This window comes from Caretta caretta, chromosome 23 (genome assembly GCF_965140235.1).
Source record: "Caretta caretta isolate rCarCar2 chromosome 23, rCarCar1.hap1, whole genome shotgun sequence".
Lineage (NCBI taxonomy): Eukaryota > Metazoa > Chordata > Testudines > Cheloniidae > Caretta > Caretta caretta.
Window position 1 is genome coordinate 14458736 of NC_134228.1, and position 26652 is coordinate 14485387.

General features: G+C 58.2%; 1 protein-coding gene and 1 long non-coding RNA gene across 2 annotated transcripts; one reads left to right on the plus strand and one right to left on the minus strand.

Annotated features, from left to right (window-relative positions):
• The first annotated feature begins 3522 nt into the window (after positions 1-3522).
• LOC125628200 (uncharacterized) lies at positions 3523-9574 on the plus strand. Its single transcript, XR_007354165.2, has 4 exons — positions 3523-3698; positions 5632-5948; positions 7069-7288; positions 9151-9574. It is a non-coding gene; the product is annotated as an uncharacterized LOC125628200 (long non-coding RNA).
• Positions 9575-21405: 11831 nt separating this feature from the next.
• On the minus strand, positions 21406-24839 carry LOC125628295 (activator of basal transcription 1). The gene is made up of 5 exons (XM_048833239.2): positions 24728-24839; positions 23679-24102; positions 23111-23286; positions 22343-22734; positions 21406-21832 (listed from the first exon to the last, which is right to left on the minus strand). Coding segments are annotated over exons 2-5 (978 nt in total). The 5' UTR covers positions 24088-24102; positions 24728-24839; the 3' UTR covers positions 21406-21831.
• Between the last annotated feature and the right edge of the window lie 1813 nt (positions 24840-26652).

Consider the following 26652-nt stretch of genomic DNA (forward strand, 5'->3'; position numbering starts at 1 on the left):
TACATTCCCCGTGCTAAACCATGACTTCAACTACACAACATGGTCCCAAAGCAATGCAGCAGTAACCGTTCTTATCAGGACGGGAGGCCCACATCACAAGGCCAGGAGGCTGGGAGTTAGAAACAGACAAAGAACAGAAACCTGGAGTCGAGATAAGCTGGAGACAAGGGGGAGGGTTTTCACAGGAATGCAGTATCGAAGGAACACTCCTCCTGGTACATGATGTGCTGGCTTTTAGACAATGGTGGGCCCCAAACCAAAATGGGTCACATATGCTAACTTTTCCTGAACACTTCCCCACCCTGAACTCTAGGGTACAGATGTGGGGACCCGCATGAAAGACCCCCTAAGCTTATTCTTACCAGCTTAGGTTAAAAACTTCCCCAAGGTACAAACTTTGCCTTGTCCTTGAACCCTATGCTGCCACCACCAAGCATTTTAAACAAAGACCAGGGAAAGAGCCCACTTGGAGACGTCTTCCCCCAAAATATCCCCCCCCGCAAGCCCTACACCCCCTTTCCTGGGGAAGGCTTGATAAGAAGCCTCACCCATTTGTACAGGTAAACAAAGACCCAAACCCTTGGATCTTAAGAACAATGAAAAAGCAATCAGGTTCTTAAAAGAAGAATTTTAATTAAAGAAAAGGTAAAAGAATCACCTCTGTAAAATCAGGATGGTAAATACCTTACAGGCAGTCAGATTCAAAACGTAGAGAATCCCTCTAGGCAAAACCTTAAGTTACAAAAAGACACAAAAGCAGGACTACACATTCCCTCCAGCACAGCTTATTTTACCAGCCATTAAACAAAAGGAAATCTAAGGCATTTCTAGCTAGATTACTTACTAATTTAAGGAGTTATGAGACTGCATTCCTGATCTGTTCCTGGCAAAAGCATCACACAGACAGACCAACTCTTTGTTTCTCCCCCCTGCCCCCCGCCCCGCTCCAGATCTGAAAGTATCTTGTCCCCTCATTGGTCAGGTGCCAGCCAGGTTACCTGAGCTTCTTAACCTTTTACAGGTGAAAGGTTTTGCCTCTGGCCAGGAGGGATTTTATAGCCCTGTGCACAGAAAGGTGGTTCCCCTTCCCTTTATATTTATGACGTTAAGGAAAAGTTAGCACATGTGACTCCATTTTGGTTTGGGGCCCACCATTGCCTAAAAGCAAACACATCATGCACCAGGAGGCGTGTTCCTTAGACACTGCATTCCTGTGAAAATCCTCCCCCTTGTCTCCAGCCTGCCTTGACTCCCGGTATCTGTTTTTTTGCCTACATTCGAACTGTGCGTGACCTACCAAGTGTAATTCGCAGCATTGGTGTGCGGGTCCTCTCAGGTATAATTCGTAACAGTTTCGTTCGAATCTAGGCTGAGGCACATAAACAAAGTCCACAACTGCAGAGTTCTCAAAAGACACTAAGTTTATTACGCTCGAGCGTGGTGCCCCCCTGCTAGCCAGGAGGGGACCCTGAATACAGATTATACAAAGGTTATATACTTTTTAGCAAAGCATGTTGCCCTCGTGCATCGGAAACCTTAGCCAATAAACAAACCCTTGTCTTATCTACCACCTATCCCTGCTTGGTGCATTCCTCGTGCTATACCAGTATGTTAATTACACAGCATGGTCCTAAAGCCATGCATCAGTAACCTTTATTATCAGGATGGGAGGCCTCACATCAAAGGCCAGAAGATAGGGAGTTACGGACTGACAAAGAACAGATACTGGGAGTCAAGACAGGCTGGAGACAAGGGGGAGGATTTTCACAGGAATGCAGTGTCTAAGGAACACGCCTCCTGGTGCATGATGTGTTTGCTTTTAGACAATGGTGGGCCCCAAACCAAAATGGAGTCACATGTGCTAACTTTTCCTGAACAATGACAGAGGGTTATGTAAAGGATGGATAGATAACAAAAGGTAGATGTGATCGGAAGCGTGTTAAGTGAAATAGAGTGTGGTCGTGACTATATGTTTGGTCTGAATGCGTAATCAAAGGTTGGAAAGCTTTAGAGTTATAATTCCAGGATCGTTGGGCCGAAGAATGTGTTGGGTGAGATAACTGGATAACCCCGAGGGCAAACCCGAATCCACCCCAACTGCCCCAAGGACAGGGGGGCTGAAGAACCAGATAACAACAAATCGACACTGTTGTACCATCTGCGTGATTGATTATCACTTCAAACGTGAGAGTAGCATGACAAAGCAAACTTCGTAGGCTTGTACGAAGATGGATTCCTGTAAAGACAGACTCTAAAGATGAAGGACTTTGAGTCTGGTTCTGCAGCCAACCTCCAGGAGCATCGGATGTGCATCTGACAAGACTTGGCTCCATCCTCGTGTTCAGGCTACCTGGCCTGTGACTTGTCGTGAGCAACTTCTAGGCTGGTAACTGTAACAACCTTGCAGAACTTGTGTGTGTGAGTGAATGAATGTGTGAGTGAATGGAATGTTATAGCTATAACTGATTGCTTAAAAATGATCCTTTCTGTATTCACAATAAACACGGCGTATTGCCTTATCCCCTAAATAAGATCCTGCGGTTTTCATTTTCTAAGTATAACACTCCCTATGCCGCCACGCTTTGAAAACTGAAGTCGGGGCGTCTCCACTGAGCTGAGCTGTAGCTCAGGGCATTATAAGAAAGGCCAGACCAGACGTCTGTCTCATCTGGTCTCTGACCATACCAGTGGCCACTCCCAGAGGAAAGTAAAATCTCCCCCTTTCCCTTGACTTAAATTAAACCAAGGCAGCTGCCTTCAAGCCAAAATAAGTGTCCCCGTGATTTCTTTAAACCAGTGCAAGTTTTATCACTCCCTGTGCGGCTCCCTCCCGAGTGCTCCTTTGTCTCTTCAGTGTCACACTTACTCCCAGGCTGTCTTCTGAGTTTCCCACATTTTCTCTGCTCAGTTGCCTTGTTCTTCTTCCAGTCCCTTCTTAACGCTCACTTCTTTCCTGACACCCCTCTCCCATGCTGGCGGTATCCCTCACCAGCTTGTGTTTGGTCAGTAACGCTGCCTGGTTTTGTTTGTCTAAGTGAGATTGTCAGGGCCATGTGGCTAGATCCTTGTCTCATGTCTCTGTACATCACTGGGTACATTTGTGGGGTATTGTAAGCATTAAATCATTAACAGCAGCTGAATGTTTGTTTGGTTAAAGCTACAGCAGGACCAATGTCTTGGCAATCGGGATAAGACGTGGAGAAACGAAAGCAATACAGGTGGGTCGGGATCTCAAAGGCATCAGGGTCAGACTTAGGGCCCGTAAATCTCCTCGGGTGAAATATGCAGGGAAGGGCTCCACAATCTGTGTGTTACGTAGGAACCTTTCCAGGAAATTGACACACTTCTTACAGAGCCCTAGGTTTTGCCTTCCAGAAACCCAGCTTGGTTTATATTCAGTTCCTCACAAATCTGCGGGCTGGGCTTGGCTGTGCTTGGCCTTTCTCAGATACAGTTATGCACCGGAAACCTACTGACAAAGCAAACACTCAAAGGTTGACATAGATCATTCTCCCTGCGAGAGGCAGTCCTACTCCTGCACATATATAGCACTGAGCGCGGCCTCTTTCCTGTTTTTGAGCAGAGCACGACACACAATGCAAAGCTTTTTAAACAGCGCCTTTGCATGCTAGTTTCACTAAATATAAAAGAAGAAGCTGCTCTTTTGAACTCACTGAGCAGCGTGCCGTGCTGCACAGGTAAGGAGACTGCAGAGGCGGGAACAGGGGCCATGGCACAGGCTCCTGGAAGAGGGAAACTTTAGCTCCAGAAAGTCAGTCCATTGCCCCAAATCCATCAGTTTTCAAGGCTTTGAGCGGAGTGAGGTGTTGCTGAGGGAGGGCAGGTGGGAACCATGGTCCGGAGGGGGTTGATGGTTGAAGAAGGGGAATTAACCAGAGTGATGCAGTGGTTCACTAGGGTGAAAGAGAAGCAAGGAAAATGTGGGGGTCTAGCAGGGGTGCCGTTTAGTGGGGGGGGCACCTGTGCCCCAACATGGGTGGAGATTGAGGGGGGTGAGTTCTAATTTTTTGCCCTCCCCACCCATTATAGCTGCAAAAAACCACGATTGTTCAGGTGTCTGAGTAGCCCCTGGAATCACCGTTGGAGTTGCCCCCCCCAATCTGAAATGGCTCCCCTGGCTAGTGCTCACTCACTGGAGGTAGCTACTGGAGAATAGGGAGGGGAGGGCAGATGCAGACTGAGTGGTACAGAGGAATGTGGGTGCAGGGGAATGTGGGGGCAGGAGGCAGACTGAGGGGTACAGGGGAATGTGGGGGGCAGGGGAATGTGGGGGCAGGGGAATGTGGGGGGCAGAGGACAGGAAAGCTGATGTGGAAGGGTGGAGCCAGGGGAAAGCAAGGAGGCCGGGAATGATGGACCCAGCCCTGTGGTTCGGACCTGGGCCGAGCAGACGTCACTGCACAGCCCGCCGGGATCCCGGCATTTTTGCAGCTGCCTTGCCGGTTGGATTTGGCATCTGAGATGCTCCATCCACACGCCCGTGGGAAGTGGTGGCTTCGTCCGAATTGTTCAGCAAGCGAGTGGTGGGGAGAAGAACAACGTGACTCCTTCTTGTTGTTATTTGTCACTGTACAAGGGCAGCAGATGAGCCTGACCTGCTTTGGACAGCGCTTTGAGATCTCCTGGCGAAAAGCTCTAGTGAAGAACTCGGGGTTATTACTTTGTGTGTCGAGCAGACCTAGAAACAGCTGTGACCATGTAACACCTGGGTGGTTGCTGCTAAAAAAGGACAGTTGGAACGTCCCCTTTGGACATGCTCCTGTGCAGAAAGTTGTATTTTATGTCAGTAAAGTCAAGACGGACACCAAAGGTCTCAGGTTTCGGAGGGGTAGCCGTGTTAGTCTGTATCAGCAAAAACAATGAGGAGTCCTTGGGGCACCTTAGAGACTAACATGTATTTGGGTCTGATGAAGTGAGCTGTAGCTCACGAAAGCTCATGCTCAAATAAATTGGTTAGTCTCTAAGGTGCCACAAGTACTCCTTTTCTTTTTGCGAATACAGACTAACACGGCTGTTCCTCTGAAACATGTATTTGGGCATAAGCTTTCGTGGGCTAAAACCCACTTCATCAGATGCATGGAGTGGAAAATACAGTAAGAAGGTATAAATACACAGCCCATGAAAAGACGGGAGTTGCCTTACCAAGTGGGGGGGTCAGTGCTAACGAGCCAATCCAATTAAGATGGAAGTGGGCTAGTCTCAACAGTTGACAAGAAGGGGTGAATACCAAGGGAGGAAAAATCACTTTTGTAGTGCTAATGAGGCCAATGTAATCAAGGTGGCCCATTTCAAACAGTTGACAAGAAGGTGAGAGTATCAACGGGGGAAATTAGTTTTTGTAATGACCCAGGCACTCCCAGTCTTTAGTGAGGCCTAATTTGATGGTGTCCAGTTTGCAAATTAATTCCAGTTCTGCAGTTTCTCGTTAGAGTCTGTTTTTGAAGTTTTTTTGGTGAAGAATGGCCACTTTAAGTCTGTTATTGAGTGTTCAGGGAGACTGAAGTGTTCTCCGTCTGGTTTTTGAATGCTACAATTCTTGACGTCTGATTTGTGTCCATTTATTCTTTTGCAGTCTCAGTTCCTTATCCCTTCTGTCCTCTTTATCCCCAGGCTACTCAGTAAGATGGCTTCAGTCGCCAAGGGGACTGCTGTCCGACAGATCCTCACCACCAGGCTCAAGAAACTGAACACAGATCAATTTAAAAAGTTCAAACGTTTGCTGTGCAAGACACCCATGAATGAGCTTGTCTGTGAATTTGATTACTACGACAAACCCAATACATTCCAGAGGAACGCCAGCCTGGAAGAGGTTGTCGAGGCTTTGATACAGAATTTGGGCCGGACTTACGCCTTGAGGGCAGCTGCGACAGTGATGGAAAAGGTACCGCAAAGGGAACTTGCTCAAGAACTCGCCAGAGAAGCAGGAGGTAAATGCAGCCAAGAAGGAGAACAGGAGGGGAAGGGGGTGTTGGATTTGAAAGAGGTGGGTGGGTTGCATCTTGAGCCTGCTTTGGTGCAAGAGGCTGTCGGCTGCTCTGCAAATCAGCAGCGACGGCAAACAGATCCAGGGAACAAATTGCCAACCCCGGTTCCCCGATGCACCCAAATGTGGAGCTGGATCCACCCAGGGAGGCTGAAAGGCTCCTGAGAACGGGCTGGCTTGTGCCATTAGTGATCGAATCACACATACCACCAGAAGCGATTTCTCACAGTGGTTTGGCACTTCGGCTTCCAGGCTCAGAGGAAGCATGAAAATCAGGGGAAATAAGTCAGCTTTGTTTTTCTGAACCTCAGAAACATTTCTCCTTGGGATCAGAGGGATGGGAAAGGTAACTGGGTCCAGACAAGCACTAGATACGTTCATGGAGGATAGTCCATCAATGGCTATTAGCCGGGATGGTCAGGGACACAACCCCATGCCCTGGGTGTCCCTAAATCTTTGACTGAGAAGCTGGGACTGGACAAAGGGGGATGGATCACTCAATAATTGCCCTGTGCTGTTCATTCCCTCTGGGGCACCTGGCATTGGCCACTGTCAGGAGACAGGATACTGGGCTAGACAGACCACTGGACTGACCCAATCTGGCCGTTCTTATGACTCCTGGGTTCTACCCTGAGCTCTGGGAGGGCAGTGGGGTCTAGTGGTCAGAGCTTTTGTATGGTGTTGCTATGTGGCTGTTCTCCAGCTGCCACACCCCAGAGGTGGCTGCATCTCAGTGCCAGGAGACCCATCCCCTTCAGTATTATGCGCACCTGTTCCCCAGCTGCCCAACCCCAGAGTTGGTTGCATCTCAGTGCTGGGCGAACTCTCCCATTCCCTGTGCAGCATTGCAGTGTGGCTGTTTCCCACCTAAAGACACCTCAGGCCGGCTTCTCAAGGAAGCTACACCTGTTTAAGAGCGAGAGACGCCAGCAGCTCCGGCTATTGAGCTGAACAATGAGACCAAGAGAAGAGAACAAGGTCCCTTTCTGCTTCATGTCAGAGGCTTGACAATTGAGAAGCCCATCTGCGATGTGGCCTCATTCAAATCTTATTATTTATTGCAGACCTGCAACCGAGCCGCCATGGACTGGAAAAAAAACCAAAAGGAAAACTAAAAGGTTTAACACTTATAGGAGCTGGAACTGGAGGAATATATCTTGGATATCTTGCAGCATCAGCAGCTGGAGCATCTGTAATGGGACCAGTTATACTTGCAATAACATCAGGTGCAGCAATATTGAAGGGAATAAAATTACTCCGTAACTGACAGTGAAGCCGCTGTAGGTAAGTGGTCCTGCAATTCCCGCCCCCTGAGTTCACCCTGCGTTTCTCGGAGCCGCTCCCTTGGGGGAAACGTTAGAACTGGGGCTGCTGATATGCCCTGACGTTTTTTAAAATCACAAATCGCAGAGCGGCCCCGGTAAATGTAGTCAAAGCAAAAGGAGATTGAGCAATCGGGGAGGGGGTCAGAGAAGAGCCAGGAGGATGATTCAAGGGTTAGAAACCCTGCCTGAGAGCGAGAGATGCCGGAGATCCAGCTAGTGTGTTTAACGAAGAGAAGGTTTAAAGCAGGGAAGCTCCGGGGCCACGTGAGGCTTTTCAGCCGTTGACGTGCTGCTCCTTGTCTAGGCACCGACTCCGGGGCTGGAGCTACGGGCTGCGGGGGGCGGGGGGGGGCTCACTGCTCAACCCCTGGCTCTGCCCCAGGCCCTGCCCCCACTCCACCCCTTCCTGCCCCCTCGCCTGAGCCTGCCGTGCCCTCGCTCCTTCCCCCTCCTCCCCAGAGCCTCCTGCACGCCACGAAACAGCTGATCGGGAGGTGCGGGGAGGGAGGGGAAGGCGCTGATCGGCGGGGCTGGCGGTGGGCAGGCCGCGCTGGGAACGGGGTGGGGGAGCTGACGGGGGGCTGCTGACGTGTGACGGTGGCTCTTTGGCAATGTCCATCGGTAAGTTCTGGCTCCTTCTCAGGCTCAGGCGGGCCACCCCTGGTTTAAAGGCTGACTTGATCCCAGGCTAGAAGTACTAAGGGAGGGGAACAAATATTTAATAAGGGGCCCATCAGTCCAGCACTGGGCGTCGAACCAGATCCAATGGCTGAAAGTTGAAGCCAGACAAATTCAGCCTGGGAATAAGGGGTCCGTTTCTAACGGCAAGAGTCATTGGGACAGTTTACTGAGGGGGACAGTGGATTCTCCATCACTGGCCATTTTTCAATCAAGCTGGGATGTTTTTCTACCCGACCTGCTCTAGGAATTGTTTTGGGGCACTAGTCACTTCTAGGTCAGACTACATGGTCACAAGGGTCCCATCTGGCCTTGGCTTCTAGGAAGAAAAGTCACAGGTTTAGTGGGAAAGTCACCATCTGCTATTTGCCCCGAGCCCCGTGACTTGTATTAAATTCACCAGGATGGCTCCATGACCTGTGATAAAAAAAGTGCTGTGACGAATGAAATTCAATGATACCTCTTTAAAATAATTTGTGAGTGTCCGTCTCCTCCTTGTCCTCTGTGGCCTCCTGCTCGCAGCCCCCGCTGAGGGTGGTCAGCACCCCCTCACTCAACTTTGAAAGTCTCAGACAAACGGCAAAGTCCTGGCCTCTGTGACATATTCAGCACTGTGCCCTAATTAAACCCTCTTTCTGAAAAACGAAACAACCATATTACCACACTCCACCCCAGAACCAGCTACATCTCAGCACCAGGTGAGCCATCTCTGTGTGGCGTTATGTGCGGCTGCCCAGACCCCGACCGAGATCAGGGCCCCTCATCATGCCAGGAGCTGCCCAGACCCCGACCGAGATCAGTGCCCCTCATCATGCCAGGAGCTGCCCAGACCCCGACCGAGATCAGGGCCCCTCATCATGCCAGGAGCTGCCCAGACCCCGACCGAGATCAGGGCCCCGTCATGCCAGGAGCTGCCCAGACCCCGACCGAGATCAGGGCCCCTCATCAAGCCAGGAGCTGCCCAGACCCCGACCGAGATCAGGGCCCCGTCATGCCAGAAGATCCCAGACCCCGACCGAGATCAGGGCCCCTCATCATGCCAGGCGCTGCCCAGACACCCATTATTTTAACTGAAATAAAAGTTTTTTCAATGAAACAAACAATTTAAAAAACTGCATCGCAAATACGTTTTGCTCATCACAGGACAAGGGAACCATCTGGAAGGACCTGAAACCTGTTTGTTTCCATTCGAAAGTTTTCATGCAGCATCTTCTTTGCGGGCACCAATTTAGTCCCGAAGGTAACTGGAGACTTTGTGTTTCTCTCGACGCCGGTTTCTCTTGCACCCTTATCTAAGATTTTCCCTTCACTTCATCCTGCCCCCGGCTTCCTTCGAAGACATCCCGGAGTTGGAAAGCCACAGCCGCAAGTTTGCTGATCCTAGCCCTCTATAGAATTAGATAAACCGGCAATTGCTTCCCACGCCTGCCTGCGAGCAATTCATACTCTTGCGCCTTCTTGCATTGTGCCTGGCTGCTCGGGTGTTGGAAACCTGCAAAGATGGTTGGAATTTTTCCCAGAAAAAAAAAAGGGGAGATCAAATAAAACACCCTTTTTAATACAGAAATTTGTAGCACTTGTTGGCTTCCAAAGCTTATATCAAAAAAAAAATTGATCCTTTGTTTTTGAAGGAAGAAAGTTTTAAGTGACTTGGGTTTGGGGTTTTTTCCCAGTTTTGAATGACAGTTTCAACAGAAGACGAGTCTGTAATTACGCTGACCCAACCAGTTCATCAGTATAGGCTTTCTCCCTTCAAACACAGCAACATGGCTGATAAAAATTGGATTGACCTGTCTTTTATTAAAGAGACAAGATGGGGCAGGTAATGTCTTTTGTAGGACCAACCTCTGTTGGTGAGAGAGACAAGCTTTCGAGTTTACACAGAGCTAGGGCTAGATACATACATATGGGTGTATATGGATGGATGAATAGGCGTTTATGGGGATAGATAGATAGGTAGATAGATAGACGGGTGATGGATGGAGGCAGGTGTGTGGGGTGGGACAGACAGATGGAGGAATGGAGAGATGGGTGGAGGAGTGGAGGCACGGATGGGTGGGTATGGAGATGCTGGGGGGATGTTGGGAGCGATGGATGGGGGGTGGGAATGGACAGGTGGAGAGGTGTGTACTGGGATGGATGGGTGCATATGGACGGGGAATATGTGGCTGGATAATGTAATGACACTGGCAGATGATTTAAGGCTCAGGACAGTTATTTCCTGCCCAAGGAACAGCTCCCCACCTGCCAGCTCCCAGGCCTTTCCCCAGATGTGACATAGCCCCAGGGGGATGGACGGGGTTCACAGCACTCATAGGGTCAGGTGTTGTGTGTGCATGTTCTCCATCTGCCCCACCCCATTGGTGGCTTCATCTCAGCGCCGGGCGAGCCATCCCCAGGCAGCGTTATGTGTGGCTGTTCCCAGCTGCCTTTCCCCAGAGGTGGCTGCATTTCAATGTCAGGCCACTGATGCATGCTGTGTGTTATCAAAAGAATGACGAAAGGCATCGGTTGAGGCTGAGGAATCTACTTTAATAGGAAAAGAACCCGAAGTAACACAATCAAATCAACTGGAAAATCAACCCAGACTGCCGAGAAGAGGGCATCCTCTGCGTTCCCACGCTGCTCCCTCCTGAAAACCTCCCGCTAGTTTATACCCCAGGATTAGTTCTACCCCACCCCAAATCTATGTGAATGAGCTAGATTGTACTCCACTACACTGACTGAGCGGAGCCGGGGAGAGAACCCAGGAGTCCTGGCTCCCAGCCCCCCCTGCTCTAACCCACTAGACTCCAGTCCCCTCCCATTGCCAGGGAGAGAACCCAGGACTCCTGGCTCCCAGCTCCTCCGACTCTAACCACTAGACCCCACTCCCTTCCCCCCGCCCTATCCCACTACCCCATTTCCCCTGTTGTGATGGTCCAGGAATCTGAGCTACTGGATGCTGGGTCTTGGATTTGGGTGGTGACTGTGTTTGAAAAGATCTGGGGAAAGGCGTCGAGCCAGGGCTCAGAGAACTCAAGGCGGGACGGAACCCAAGCCCGGTGCAGCTCTCACACGCCGCATCCTTCTACGTACTGCCACAGATCCTGGCCTTGGCAATACGACGTCCAGGCCACCCTGACGGAAGAGAGCAAAAGAATCAGTGGCCACCCAGCCGAGGTGCCTCATAAAACACAGCCGAGGGGTTACAGGCGCCGGCCTTGGGCAGGAGAGACCTGGGTTCCTCTGCCACAGACTCTGGGCAGATCACGTTGCTGCTCTGTGCCTCAGTTTCCCCTCCTGTGAAATAGGGGTGCTTGCACCCCCCATCTCCCAAGGGGGCTGGTCTGCAGGGAAACGGTTAAGCAGCCAGATAAGGAGCTGAGAAATTAGCTGCTAGTCCTTTATGGATCAGGGCCCAGCCCTCGGAAATCTAGTCAGGCTGCAAAAACTCAGGAGATTAGCAAAAACCCACCCAAAAAGCAAGCAAAAAAACAAACAAACAAACAAGCTTGAGGTTTGCAGACAAACCACAAGCGTCCCCAAAACCCCATGCCAGACAAAAAACAAAAACCAACCCCAGAGTTACGCAGAAAAATCATGAAATGAGCAAAATAAACTCGTGAGGTTTGCAAAAAAAAAGAAAAAAAAATGTCATGAGCTTAGCAACAGAAACTAAAAAGGATCCCGGAAACCCTGAGCCCCACCAAAGAAGACATGAGAGTTTCAGGGAAATCACGAGATTAGCAACAAAAACAAACACTCGGGACAGTAGCAGAAAATCCTGAGATCAGCCAAAACAAACACTCATAAGATTTGCAGGAAAATCATGAAGGTTTTTTTTGGGGGGGCGTTTCTGACACTGCTTCATTTTCGGGTCCTTTTCTTTGTTTCCTAGCATGTGCGAGTGTCGGGGGGCGGCGGGGTTTGTACCAGCTGGTTTCTCCTGCACATCCGGGGCAGGGCAGGTGTCTCTGCCTGGACGTAGGTGGGAATTGTTTGGGTTCTTTGCTCCCAGGGGTCGGGGCGGCTCGGGGCTCTGAGCCTGTCGGGTGGCGCTCAGCTCGTGATGTCGAGATTTCCGGCACAATCGCGAGGGCTAAAAACAGGCTTTCAAAAAATACTGAAGCGGAGAGTCTCTTCTACACAAGACTCCAGGATCGCCCCATGCCCCCCCCTTGTGCCCCCCCGGCAGCCCCCACTTACCAGGCGCTCATGCTGTTGGAGTCCTGGGCAATGATCTTAGCGCATTCAACGTCCGCTGAGAGATTGCTGCTCAGCAAGTCTGAGGGGGGCATGAGGACGGGTGAGTGGGGAGGGAGGGTCAGAGCAGGGGGGTTCCCAGTTCCCCCCTCCATCCCTCCCATCCAAACCCACCCACCCCCATTTATCACACAATTGACACTTCCACCCGTACAGATCCCAGACTAGCCAAATGAAATACATGCAAGATGATGCAGCCACCTCTGGGGGGCATCTGGGGAACAGCCATGCATCATGCTGCACAGGGAAGACTGAGAGGCAGCCCCCTCTGGGACCGGACAGCCGGGGAAGAGCTGCGCATAACGCCACACGGGGATGGCTGAGATGCAGCCACCTCTGGGGCAGGACAGCTGAAGAACAGCCGTGCATAACACCGCATGGGGATGGCTGAGATGCAGCCACCTCTGGGGCAGGACAGCTGAAGAACAGCCGTGCATAACACCGCATGGGGATGGCTGAGATGCAGCCACCTCTGGGGCAGGACAGCTGAAGAACAGCCGTGCATAACACCGCATGGGGATGGCTGAGATGCAGCCACCTCTGGGGCAGCACAGCTGAAGAACAGCCATGCATAACACCACATGGGGATGGCTGAGATGCAGCCACCTCTGGGGCAGCACAGCTGAAGAACAGCCGTGCATAACACTGCATGGGGATGGCTGAGATGCAGCCACCTCTGGGGCAGCACAGCTGAAGAACAGCCGTGCATAACACCGCATGGGGATGGCTGAGATGCAGCCACCTCTGGGGTGAGGCAGCTGGGGAACAGCCCGACAAGGCTCCCTCCAAGAGAGAAAAGAAAAGGAGTACTTGTGGCACCTTAGAGACGAACCAATTTATTTGAGCATGAGCTTTCGTGAGCCACAGCTCACTTCATCAGATGCATCCCGTGGAAACTGCAGCAGACTTTATATACACACAGAGAATATGAAACAATACCTCCTCCCACCCCACTGTCCTGCTGGTAATAGCTTATCTAAAGTGATCAACAGGTGGGCCATTTCCAGCACAAATCCAGGTTTTCTCACCCTCCACCCCCCCACACAAATTCACTCTCCTGCTGGTGCTAGCCCATCCAAAGTGACAACTCTTTACATAATCAAGTCGGGATATTTCCTGCCTAGATCCAGGTTTTCTCACATCCCCCCCACCCCCATACACACACAAACTCACTCTCCTGCGGGTAATAGCTCATCTAAACTGACCACTCTCCAAGTTTAAATCCAAGTTAAACCAGAACATCTGGGGGGGGGGGGTAGGAAAAAACAAGGGGAAATAGGCTACCTTGCATAATGACTTAGCCACTCCCAGTCTCTATTTAAGCCTAAATTAATAGTATCCAATTTGCAAATGAATTCCAATTCAGCGGTTTCTTGCTGGAGTCTGGATTTGAAGTTTTTTTGTTTTAAGATAACGACCTTCATGTCTGTGATTGCGTGACCAGAGAGATTGAAGTGTTCTCCGACTGGTTTATGAATGTTATAATTCTTGACATCTGATTTGTGTCCATTTATTCTTTTACGTAGAGACTGGCTCTGCTCCAAGACTGGGGCACAGGATGGAAAGAACTCGGCTCGGAGGAATTCGGTTTCCATCGGGAAATGCCGGCAAAGGTCGGTTTCGTAGAATCATAGACTATCCGGGTTGGAAGGGACCTCAGGAGGTCAGCTAGCCATCTAGCAAAGCGAGGCCGAAATATTTCCAGCCGTGCTGAGCGAATCAAAGTCAGGACCATGTGGCCTGCAGACAGAGGAGCATTTTGACACGGGAGGGTGACCTGGTTGCAGTTTGGCGACTGTCAGCGTCTCCTGTCGTAAAATAATTCTTGTCTGGCCACCCCCCTCGTCGAACGGCCCTACGACTTCCCGCCACGCTGAAGATTTCAATCAATGCAAATCGAAATGCAACGGTGAGCCCCCAGAATTGTGACAATTTAAATGGCCAGAAATAGACGTTAAAAAATGCGTAAACCCCCAAGACTGTGGACAACAGTGAATTTTAATGGATAAAACCTGAGGGGGGGGGAATATTTGAACCCCATAATTTGGTGCAGCCGTGGAAACATCAATGGATACAAGTAGAAAAACCTGCTTGAAATTATTTTGTGCCGCTGTGAACGCCCACGCGGATAAAACCGGGGGGAAATGCTGGAAGCCGTTTTGCAGAACTGTCCCAAGTTAAATGCGCAGAAACAGACAAGAGGCTGGAAACCCAGAATTTCATGCACCTGCGAATAGGTCAGTGGACAAACGGACAAAAAAATGCTTGAAACAATTTCGTGCCACTGTGACCGTTTCAATGGACAGAAATAGAAAAATTTCGCGCAACGGTGAAGAGCTCAGGGGGTAAAAGTCGGGGGGGGGGGGATTTGTCACACACCGTTGGGCAGAATTATAAACGTTTCAATGGACAGAACGAGAGAAAAGCCTGAAAACCCAGAATTTCGGGGAACTGGGACCATTTAACTGGAGAAACGCAGGGGGGAGAGGCAGGGGGGAGCTGGAGCCGGTGGTTCAATTTCGAAGCCCTTTTAGAACCGGCTGGTCCGCGGGGAGAACCGGCTCGAAAAGGGCTTCGAAATGCAACAACCGGCCCAGCGTGGGGCCTTAGGCGCCGACTCCACGGGTGCTCCAGTCCTGGAGCCCCCACGGGGACAATTTGGTGGGTGCAGAGCCCCCACCGGCAGCTCCCCTGAACCCACCACCCCGCTCTGCTTCTCCGCCCCCCCCCTTCCGACGAATCAGCTGTTCAGCGGGAAGCCGGGGAGGGATGAGAAGAAGGTTCAGGGGAGGAGGCCGGGGGGGTGGAGAAGCAGGGCGGGGCGGTGGGTTCGGGGGAGGAGGCCGGGGGGGCGGAGAAGCAGGACGGGGCGGTGGGTTCAGGGGGGGAGGAGGAGGAGGAGGAGGGTGGGGGGGGAGAAGCAGGGCGGGGCGGTGGGTTCGGGGGAGGAGGGTGGGGGGGCGGAGAAGCAGGGCGGGGCGGTGGGTTCGGGGAGGAGGCGGGGGGGCGGAGAAGCAGGGCGGGGTGGTGGGTTCGGGGGAGGAGGCCGGGGGGGCGGAGAAGCAGGGCGGGGCGGTGGGTTCAGGGGGGGAGGAGGAGGAGGCCGGGGGGGCGGAGAAGCAGGGCGGGGCGGTGGGTTCAGGGGGGGAGGAGGAGGAGGAGGGTGGGGGGGGAGAAGCAGGGTGGGGCGGTGGGTTCGGGGAAGGAGGGTGGGGGGGCAGAGACACAGGACGGGGCGGTGGGTTCGGGGGAGGACGCGGAGGCCGGGGGGGGCGGAGAAGCAGGGCGGGGCAGTGGGTTCACGGGGGGAGGAGGAGGAGGGTGGGGGGGGAGAAGCAAGGCGGGGCGGTGGGTTCGGGGGAGGAGGCCGGGGGGGGACAGAGAAGCAGGGCGGGGAGGTGGGTTCGGGGGAGGAGGCGGAGGCCGGGGGGGGGCGGAGAAGCAGGGCGGGGCGGTGGGTTCGGGGAGGAGGCGGGGGGGCAGTGAAGCAGGGCGGGGCGGTGGGTTCGGGGGGGAGGCCGGGGGGCGGAGAAGCAGGGCGGGGCGGTGGGTTCGGGGGAGGAGGCCGGGGGGGGACAGAGAAGCAGGGCGGGGAGGTGGGTTCGGGGGAGGAGGCGGAGGCCGGGGGGGGGGAGGAGAAGCAGTGCGGGGCGGTGGGTTCGGGGGGGAGGCCGGGGGGCAGAGAAGCAGGGCGGGGCGGTGGGTTCGGGGAGGAGGCGGGGGGGGCAGAGAAGCAGGGCGGGGCGGTGGGTTCGGGGAGGAGGCCGGGGGGCGGAGAAGCAGGGTGGGGCGGTGGGTTCGGGGAGGAGGCGGAGGCTGGGGGGGGCGGAGAAGCACCCAGGGAGTCAGAGCCAAAGGTGCCACTTTTGATGTGATCAGTGGGGGGAGCGGCCGCTCCCCCTGCTCCCCCCCCCAGGTACGCTCCCCCTCCCCTAGGAGCCAGAGGGACCTGCCGGATGCTTCCTGGGAGCTGCCCCAGGTAAGCACCCCCGGGACTCCCCACCTCGCCCCCCCGGCAGGTGCCTCTGGCTCTTAGGGGCGGGGTGGGCACCCACTACGGTGGCCCACGAAACCCCCCTGCCCGGTTCTGGGGGCAGTCAGGGGACAGGGGATGGGGGTGGATGGGGCTGGAGGGGGTCAAGGAACGAGGTGGGGGGCGGATGGGGCAGGAGTCCCGGGGGGCGGGGGTGGGCAACGACCCCCTCGAGGGGTGAGGAGGGAACCCGTTGTTAAGATTTTGGCAGCTCATCACGGGAGGGGCATGGGGGGGATGCTTAAAACCCCTCATTTTGCACAACTGTGCAAATGTTAATGGATTTTTTAAAAACCAGGGGAAAGGGCTTGAGGAGAGCGACGCTCTGGCCCCTCGAAAGCGTGACCCTAAAACCTGGGGTCTGCCCAGCCTCGTTCTGCTCGTTATCAGACGTCGCCCCGTGACAGTCAGAGTCTCCTGTCCTGAAATAATTATCTGCCCCCCCCGGAAAAAACCCTGCAACTGCGGAAATGGCCCCCATTCACACGGGAAAGAAAAGCCCGAAGCCCCCCCTTGCCCCGCCCCGTGGGAAGTGGAAGGAGGAGAGGTCTGGGGCGGGGTGGCGAGGGGCCGTGGGGGGGGGTCACTCGCAGCTGGCCAGGCTGTAGCCCCCATAGCCGTCCAGCCCCCCCGGGCGAGCTGGCAGCGGGAGTTGTACACGGGGGCCAGCAAGGCGAACAGCTCAAGAGCCTTCAGCTCCGCAGGGCGAGGGGCTGCTGGGAGCCCGGACTCCTGGGTTCTCTCAGGAACAGGTCAGGAACAGGACCAGCCAGCATGGATTCACCAAGGGAAGGTCATGCCTGACTAGTCTAATCGCCTTCTATGATGAGATTACTGGTTCTGTGGATGAAGGGAAAGCAGTGGATGTATTGTTTCTTGACTTTAGCAAAGCTTTTGACACGGTCTCCCACAGTATTCTTGTCAGCAAGTTAAGGAAGTATGGGCTGGATGAATGCACTACAAGGTGGGTAGAAAGCTGGCTAGATTGTCGGGCTCAACGGGTAGTGATCAATGGCTCCATGTCTAGTTGGCAGCCGGTATCAAGTGGAGTGCCCCAGGGGTCGGTCCTGGGGCCGGTTTTGTTCAGTATCTTCATAAATGATCTGGAGGATGGTGTGGATTGCACCCTCAGCAAATTTGTGGATGATACTAAACTAGGAGGAGTGGTAGATACGCTGGAGGGCAGGGATAGGATACAGAAGGACCTAGACAAATTGGAGGATTGGGCCAAAAGAAATCTGATGAGGTTCAATAAGGATAAGTGCAGGGTCCTGCACTTAGGACGGAAGAACCCAATGCACAGCTACAGACTAGGGACCGAATGGCTAGGCAGCAGTTCTGCGGAAAAGGACCTAGGGGTGACAGTGGACGAGAAGCTGGATATGAGTCAGCAGTGTGCCCTTGTTGCCAAGAAGGCCAATGGCATTTTGGGATGTATAAGTAGGGGCATAGCGAGCAGATCGAGGGACGTGATCGTTCCCCTCTATTCGACATTGGTGAGGCCTCATCTGGAGAACTGTGTCCAGTTTTGGGCCCCACACTTCAAGAAGGATGTGGAAAAATTGGAGAGAGTCCAGCGAAGGGCAACAAAAATGATTAGGGGACTGGAACACATGAGTTATGAGGAGAGGCTGAGGGAGCTGGGATTGTTTAGCCTGCAGAAGAGAAGAATGAGGGGGGATTTGATAGCTACTTTCAACTACCTGAAAGGGGGTTCCAAAGAGGATGGCTCTAGACTGTTCTCAGTGGTAGCAGATGACAGAACGAGGAGTAATGGTCTCAAGTTGCAGTGGGGGAGGTTTAGGTTGGATATTAGGAAAAACTTTTTCACTATGAGGGTGGTGAAACACTGGAATGCGTTACCTAGGGAGGTGGTGGAATCTCCTTCCTTAGAGGTTTTTAAGGTCAGGCTTGACAAAGCCCTGGCTGGGATGATTTAACTGGGAACTGGTCCTGCTTCGAGCAGGGGGTTGGACTAGATGACCTTCTGGGGTCCCTTCCAACCCTGATATTCTATGATTCTATGATTCTCCCTGGGTCTGGGAGGGAAGTGGGGTCTGGTGGTTAGAGCAGGGGGGGGCTGGGAGCCAGGACTCCTGGGTTCTATCCAGAATACGCCACTTCCTTTCTGGGACTCACAGGCTAGGTCCCCAGGCCACCCTGGAGCTGGACGCATGCTCCAAGCCTCAGTTTCCCCAGAGCGGGGGGCTGCAGGGATGGATAAAAAAGGGGGTGAGGCGGCTCTGGTGCCTGCCCAGAAGCAGCCACTGCTGGGGAGGAGCAGGGGGGGTCCCGGCCCCACCACCGCAGCTCCCTGGCCCGGTGGGTGGGAGGCGTTCCTGGCCGCTTTCCACTCCACGCAAACAGGCTCTTATCTCCTCCGGCCACCGCCAGGCACCGCGAGCCCCGGCCCAGCTGATCGGAGTCCGGAGGCCGAGCGCCTGGCGCTGGGTTTAGGGGACACCCTCTGCCGCTCCCGAGACCGGCACGCTGGGGGGAAGACGGTAACAAGTGAGATCGGGGCCCTGTCACGCCAGGCGCTGCACAGGGCCCCCCCCCGACCGACGTCTGGGCCCTGTGCGGCCCCCCTTGTACCGAGATCTCCATCGCGCCAGGCGCTGCAGTGACCCCCCCCCCCCGACCGACGTCTGGGCCCTGTGCGGCCCCCCTTGTACCGAGATCTCCATCGCGCCAGGCGCTGCACAGGGCCCCCCCCCGACCAACGTCTGGGCCCTGTGCGGCCCCCCCTTGTACCGAGATCTCCATCGCGCCAGGCGCTGCAGTGACCCCCCCCGACCGACGTCTGGGCCCTGTGCGGCCCCCCTTGTACCGAGATCTCCATCGCGCCAGGCGCTGCAGTGACCCCCCCCCGACCGACGTCTGGGCCCTGTGCGGCCCCCCTTGTACCGAGATCTCCATCGCGCCAGGCGCTGCAGTGACCCCCCCCCCCCGACCGACATCTGGGCCCTGTGCGGCCCCCCCTTGTACCGAGATCTCCATCGCGCCAGGCGCTGCAGTGACCCCCACCCACCCACCCAAGGCCCCCAAGGCAGAGCCCCAGAGCACCAGGCAAAGGGGCGCAATGAGGGATCAAAGCAGGGCCAGGGATCGGGGCCGCAGGGAGCCGGGGAGAGAGAGCCAAGAGCAGCCGGGGGCCCCAGGATCCTGCCGCACCGCCGCTAATCCACTGCCGGGCCGCGACCCCCGATCCCGTGCCGGCCCCCCAAGGGCCAACGCCGTGCTGGGGGGGCTCACTGACTCCGGGACTGAGCCGCCGGGCCCCGGCGCCCCCCCGGGAGCTCCTGCGGCGAGACCAAGCCAGGTCCGAATTCACCTTCGGGGCCAGAATTTGGGAACGGGAGAGCGGTGCTGGCCCCGTGCCAGACGGGGGCCTGGCTGTTAGGGGGAACCTCGGGGGGGCCGCCCCAGTGGCGGGGCGGGGACACCCGCCCTGGGGCAAGACCGGGGCTGAACGCACCTGCGCCCTGTCCGGGTTAAAGCCGGGAGCTCTGCTGCGCCGAGGTCGGGCTGCTCTGGAAGGACGGGGCCAGGCCCAGCTCTGCGGGTTCGGTTCTGGGGGGCTCCCGTCAGTAAAACTCCAGGTGCCACATAGCCCCTGGGCCGGAGGGCACAGAGCCCGGGGAGCCTTTACCCTGGGGGTGGGGGCATGTCCCGGGCCAGCCAGGCCCTGCCCTGGGGCCGGGTCACCCCCTAGAGGGGCCGAGTCACCCCCTAGAGGGGCCAGGCCCCACGCCCCATTCCCTGACCCCCTCAGCCAGCCAGTGCCCCCCTAGTGGGAACAGGCCCCGTGTCTCTTTCCCTGACCCCTAGAGCCAGCCAGGCCCTGCCCTGGGGCTGGGTCACCCCCTAGAGGGGCCAGGCCCCACGCCCCATTCCCTGACCCCCTCAGCCAGCCAGTGCCCCCTAGTGGGAACAGGCCCCGTGTCTCTTTCCCTGACCCCTAGAGCCAGCCAGGCCCTGCCCTGGGGCTGGGTCACCCCCTAGAGGGGCCAGGCCCCACGCCCCATTCCCTGACCCCCTCAGCCAGCCAGTGCCCCCTAGTGGGAACAGGCCCCGTGTCTCTTTCCCTGACCCCCGGAGCCAGCCAGTCCCTGCCCTGGTCTGGGTGGGAGCCGGTGCCCCCTAAAAAGGAAAGGGCCCGAGCCCAATTTGCAGCCCCCCAAGCCAATCAGCCCCCGCCCCGGGGTCAGATGGGAGCTGGCGCCCCCTAGAGGAGAAAGGCCCCATTCCCCGTCCCTTGGTGGCTGCGTGCACATTCTCTGGACGCGCTGCACCGGCTCTGGGCAGACAGCCGCCCACGCAGCCCCCCAGCTCGGCTCAGCGGTGAAGGCGCCCGGCCAGGTGTATCGGCAGGGGAGAGCGCCCCATAAGAGGGACACTCAGACACGCAACCCCCACGACAACGGACCAGCTCAGTGAGCAACCGGACTTTCCCTCCCGCCCTCGGCCAGCCGGACGCCCCCTCGGGGCCCCCTCCCCCTGGGGACCCCTCTTTCATGCACCAACACGAACAAGTTACGTCTTGCCCCACTGCAGGGGTCAGTCACCACCCTCTGCCTTGTACTGGTCGGGTTGATCCAAATATCTCTATCCGCCCCCCGTAGTTCATCTTTCCGAGGCGTTCACACCATATCGCAGTATCGGGGGGGGAGGTTGGGGGGGGGGGGGTCCTGGCACGATCCCTCTGGAGCGTGTTTACACGAGCACCCGGTGCCTGGCCCCTCTTAGGAACGTTTGTGGTTTTGCAACCCCGTGTGGTCACGTCCCGGCCAGCGAAGGCGCGAGCAGGGCCTGACCGTTACGCCCGCCCTTTCCTGCCAGGCCTCATAGCGGAGGGTCCCGCAGCTAAACCCCCGGCCCGGCAGAAGGGAGCGGGCACCGCGAGCCCCGGCCCGGCTAAGCGGAGGCCGAAGGGCGGGGGCCACCCTGTGCCAAGGCAGAGCCTGGCCGGGCTCGTCGGTCAGGACGTGACGCAGAGCAGGGCCGAGACGCGAGCCCGCCGGAAAGCCGCCCGCTGGAGGCCGCCGGCCCGTCCGCAGCGGCAACTGGAGGCCGAGCACTTGGCCAGGTTGGAATAAACTCAACGGTCGCCGCCCTCGTTTTCAGTCACTCGGGTTTTTTAATCGCGCTCAGCCAGAGGGACCGGGGAGCCCTCGGGTCACAGCTGGTATCAAACGCACGGGGACGGAGCCCGAGGGGGCCGGGGCAGCGGGCGACCAGGCCGGCCCTGCGGGCAAACGAAAAGCCCCTTTGTAGCAAGTCACGGTCTCGTCTTCAGGACAGACGAGGTGCCGGGAGCAAGGCCAGCCTGACGGTCCGAGCGGCTCCGCGGGAAACCAGCGGCTGAGCGTGGCCGCGGCAGGGACGGTGCTGAGTCGAGATGCTGGGGGTCCATCGAGGCAACAACTTGGTCTTCAGAGCCCTGCTGGGGGGGAACGAGCCGCTACTGGGGGGCAAACTCCTGTCGCCCCAGAGCCGAGGGGCAGGAGGAAGCGGGCTGGGGGGTGATCAGATGGGGCACCCGACCTGGAACACCCCAAGGTTTAAATTAATCTCTGTTCTCCCCCGATCACACACCGCCCCGTTGAGTCCCGCTGCCCGCTTGGGTTCGGATTCACCCCAGTGCACCCCCACCCCCCTTGTCAACATGACCCCACCCCCCACTGGTATCCCCAGGCCAGGAAGCCGGAGCCCCGGCCAGCTCCCCCAAAACCCCAACTTGGCACAGGCTGGGGCGTCTGTGCCATGCTGGATGGGAACTCCCAGGCCCCCCCTGCTCTAACCACTAGCCCCCACTCCCCTCCCAGAGCCAGGCATAGGACCCAGGAGTCCTGGCTCCCAGCAACTCCCACTCAACCCCACTGGACTCCACTCCCCCACCAGAGCCGCGAGAGAACCCAGAAGCTCCCCTGCCCCATTCTCCACAGCACAGCACCCCCTAGTGCCCGGCCCTGACTGCCAGGGGAGAGCACCCCCGGCCCAGCCCCCTGCCCCACTCCCCGTAGCACGGCGCCCCCCGGCGCCTGGGGTTCTCACTACAGATCCGGCCCCCCCGGTGCCTCCTCCGAGGCAGCGTCCGTGGCGTTGAAGATTTTGGCCAGCAAGGAGCGGCTGGTCTGGGATTTCAGCTGGATCTCCCGGGCCTTGGCCAGCTGCCCACGGAGCCGGCACCCGCCCGCGCCCGCCTTGCGCCTCTGGATCTCCTCCTCCGTGGGGCGCTGGACGAAGCCCCAGCTCTTCTCCCCGCCGGCGGGGGCGGGGGCGGTGGCGGCCCGGCGGGCGAAGCGCTGGCTGGTCTCCACGCTGCGCAGGTAGAAGCTGGTCTCGCGCTTGGCCTGGGAGATCTCGGCCCGCAGACGCTGCTGCCGGACCTGCCGCTCGTAGGCCAGCCGCTCGCTCAGGTGCGGCCACTTGAACCGGTGCAGGTACTGCGGGGACGGACGGACAGACGGACGCCTCACTGCCTCTGACCGGCTGGACCCCGCTCCCCACCCAGAGCCGGGGAGAGAACCCAGGAGTCCTGGCTCCCAGCCCCCCCTGCTCCAACCACTAGACCCCGCTCCCCGCCCAGAGCCAGGGAGAGAACCCAGGAGTCCTGGCTCCCAGCCCCCCCTGCTCCAACCACTAGACCCCACTCTCCTCCCAGAGCCTAGGAGAGAACCCAGGAGTCCTGGCTCCCAGCCCCCCCTGCTCCAACCACTAGACCCCGCTCCCCACCCAGAGCCGGGGAGAGAACCCAGGAGTCCTGGCTTCCCGCCCCCCTGCTCTAACCACCAGCCCCCACTCCCCTCCCAGAGCCGGTACCTTGATGTTCCACAGGTCGTAGTGGAAGCGGCTGCGCCGGCGGGTGCCCATGGGCGTGTTGTGCAGACTGGCGGCCACGAGCTTCGCCACGCGCTTGTCCCTGAACTCCACCCAGCCCTCCGTGTAGTTCTTGGCCTTGGCGCCAGCTTTCTTCTTCCTCTGCCGGACGAACCGCTCTGGGGGGACGGAGAGATCAGCCCCCGCCAGACCCCCCTCAAGCCCCTTCCAGCCCCAGGCCCGCCCGGCGCTGCGATGCAGCCACCTCTGGGGCGGGGCGGCTGGGGAACAGCCACACATAACGCCGCGATATATTTTCAGCCAGCAAGTGAAGGGGAGTCCGACGGGCAACCGGAGCCAGCGATTCCCGCTGAAGAGGGGCTTTTGCCAGGACGCCTGGGTTCGCGCCCAATATTGGGTGAAAACCACCAAGGGAGGTTTAGTGACTACAAAGGGGTCGGGGCATTTCTGTGTAACCGACATCCCCCCCACCCTCCTCCGTCACAGCCTCCGCCAGCCCCCCTGCCCCGCTCAGCCCCCCACTTCTCCCCCACACACTCCGTGGACTCACCCTCGGGCTGCAGGAAGATGCGCCCGACCTCCCCATGGACGCTGAGCAGGTTTCGGACGTGCCGGGGCCGGAAGCGGGGCGGGATGTGCCCTAGGTACACGATGCCTGGCACAATCTTCTTCCCCTGGGGGGGGTCGGGGGCGCTAGGTGGGGGGCTCCCCTCCTCACCCGCCCCCTGCCGGGCCCCTGGGGGGCTTCCTTCCTCCTCTGCCCCCTGCCGGGCCCCTGGGGGGCTTCCTTCCTCCTCTGCCCCCTGCCGGGCCCCTGGGGGGCTTCCTTCCTCCTCTGCCCCCTGCCGGGCCCCTGGGGGGCTTCCTTCCTCCTCTGCCCCCTGCCGGGCCCCTGGGGGGCTTCCTTCCTCCTCTGCCCCCTGCCCGGCCCCTGGCATCTCCTGCAGCTCCTCCAGCATCCCGGACGCTGCCCCCTGCCAACAGGGAGTGGTTAGATCCAGCCTCAGGCCACCCCGACCTCCGTGCCGCCCCCCCCCAGTCACCCCCCGTTGCCCAGCTCCACAGCCCCCCCATATGTCCCACCCCCCACATTTCCCCACCAACCCCCATATCTCCCTACTCCTCCACCCCTACATTCCCCCCATATTTCCCCCCCACATGTCCCCGCCCCCATGGCCCAGCCTACAGACCCTCCCAGTCCCCATGGACTCTGCTGTCCTCCCCCCCGCCCCACACAGCCCAGCACCCCCAGCTCTGCCCCCGTCCACTCCCCCTTCCTCCTCACCCACCGTCTCCCGCATCCCCTGGCCCCCCCTCCAGATCCCACAGGTCCCCGCTCGCCTGATCTAAACCCCCCCCAGACGTCCCCCTCCGCCCTACACATCGCTCCCTCCCCCCAGCCTCTCCATCTCCCATGTGACCCCCACCCGCTACCGCCCTTCCCCCAACATCCCCCCAACCTACCTCTCCCTCCCCCCCGTGCCCCCCAGACCCACGTGCTCCTGTATTTCCCCTCCCCCCACCGCCGGCTTCTGTTCCCCCCCCAACCCCCACTACGTGACCCCAGCTCTGCCCCCCGAGCCGCCTCATCTCACTCACTCGCTCCCCGCTGGCCTCACTTTACGGCCCGGGGGCCGCGCGTGGGGCGACCGACCCGGAAACCAAAAGCAGAGGGGGCGTGGTCAGAACGGTCAGGAGGAAATGGGGGAGGAGACAGGGCGGGAAAGGGGCGGGGTCAGAACGGCCAGGGGGGAGCGGGGGCGGAGCCGGGGCGGGGTCAGAACGTCCAGGAGGAAGCAAAGACTGAGCTGGGGCGGGGTCAGAACGTCCAGGGGGAAGCGGGGGCGGAGCCGGGGCGGGGTCAGAACGGTCAGGAGGAAATGGGGGAGGAGACAGGGCGGGAAAGGGGCGGGGTCAGAACGGCCAGGGGGAAGCGGGGGCGGAGCCGGGGCGGGGTCAGAACGTCCAGGAGGAAGCAAAGACTGAGCTGGGGCGGGGTCAGAACGTCCAGGGGGAAGCGGGGGCGGAGCCGGGGCGGGGTCAGAACGTCCAGGAGGAAGCAAAGACGGAGCCGGGGCGGGGTCAGAACGTCCAGGAGGAAGTGGGGGCGGAGCCGGGGCGGGGTGAGAACGTCCAGGAGGAAGCGGGGGCGGAGCCAGGAATGCGAGGGGCGTGGTTGGAGGGAAGGAAGTGGGGGGCTGAAGGAATAACGGAGGGGGTCGGGGCCGGGGTACTGTGAACGCAGTGCGCCCTGACCACTGGCCACTCCCTGCCTCAGTTTCCCCATCTGCCCAAGGCGAGGGAGAGAGGGGAAGCGTCACAGCCTCGCCCTGCCTCCTAGGGTGGTGGGAGGACACAGAGTGTGAGGGACTCAGCCACAGGGGGGCACCAGATCTTCGAGGGTTCTTAGGTGCAGCCCCTGATCCAGCGGCTGGCCGGGGAAGCTGGACTAGTGGGGAATGGAAATGGGGGTGCGGCGAGTCGCAGGGAGGGGGATGAATCGGGGACGGGAGGGTTTGCCCTCGAATTAGACGAAGACAGGTCAGCCCTCGGGGGGCGCAGCGGCTGGAGAAGAGGCGAGACTGAATGTGTGTGGCAGGAACTGAGGAGGTGACAGCAGGCGCCCCCCAACTCCCTGCTGACCTGATCTGGGGGAGACAGTCCCTGCCCCGGCTGAGATCAGGGCCCCGTCGTGCCGGGCGCTGCCCAGACAGAGACAGAGCCAGTCGCTGCCCCAGCTGGGATCAGGGCTCCGTCGTGCCGGGCGCTGCCCAGACACAGCCGGAGACAGTCGCTGCCCCAGCTGGGATCAGGGCTCCGTCGTGCCGGGCACTGCCCAGACAGAGCCAGAGCCAGTCGCTGCCCCAGCTGGGATCAGGGCCCCGTCGTGCCGGGCGCTGCCCAGACAGAGCCAGAGCCAGTCGCTGCCCCACCTCGGATCAGGGCCCCGTCGTACCGGGCGCTGCCCAGACAGAGCCAGAGCCAGTCGCTGCCCCAGCTGAGATCAGGGCCCCGTCGTGCCGGGCGCTGCCCAGACAGAGCCAGAGCCAGTCGCTGCCCCAGCTGAGATCAGGGCCCCGTCGTGCCGGGCGCTGCCCAGACAGAGCCAGAGCCAGTCGCTGCCCCAGCTGAGATCAGGGCCCCGTCGTGCCGGGCGCTGCCCAGACAGAGACAGAGCCAGTCGCTGCCCCAGCTGAGATCAGGGCCCCGTCGTGCCGGGCGCTGCCCAGACAGAGACAGAGCCAGTCGCTGCCCCAGCTGAGATCAGGGCTCCGTCGTGCCGGGCGCTGCCCAGACAGAGACAGAGCCAGTCGCTGCCCCAGCTGAGATCAGGGCCCCGTCGTGCCGGGCGCTGCCCAGACAGAGCCAGAGCCAGTCGCTGCCCCAGCTGGGATCAGGGCCCCGTCGTGCCGGGTGCTGCCCAGACAGAGCCAGAGCCAGTCGCTGCCCCAGCTGGGATCAGGGCCCCGTCGTGCCGGGCGCTGCCCAGACAGAGCCAGAGCCAGTCGCTGCCCCAGCTGAGA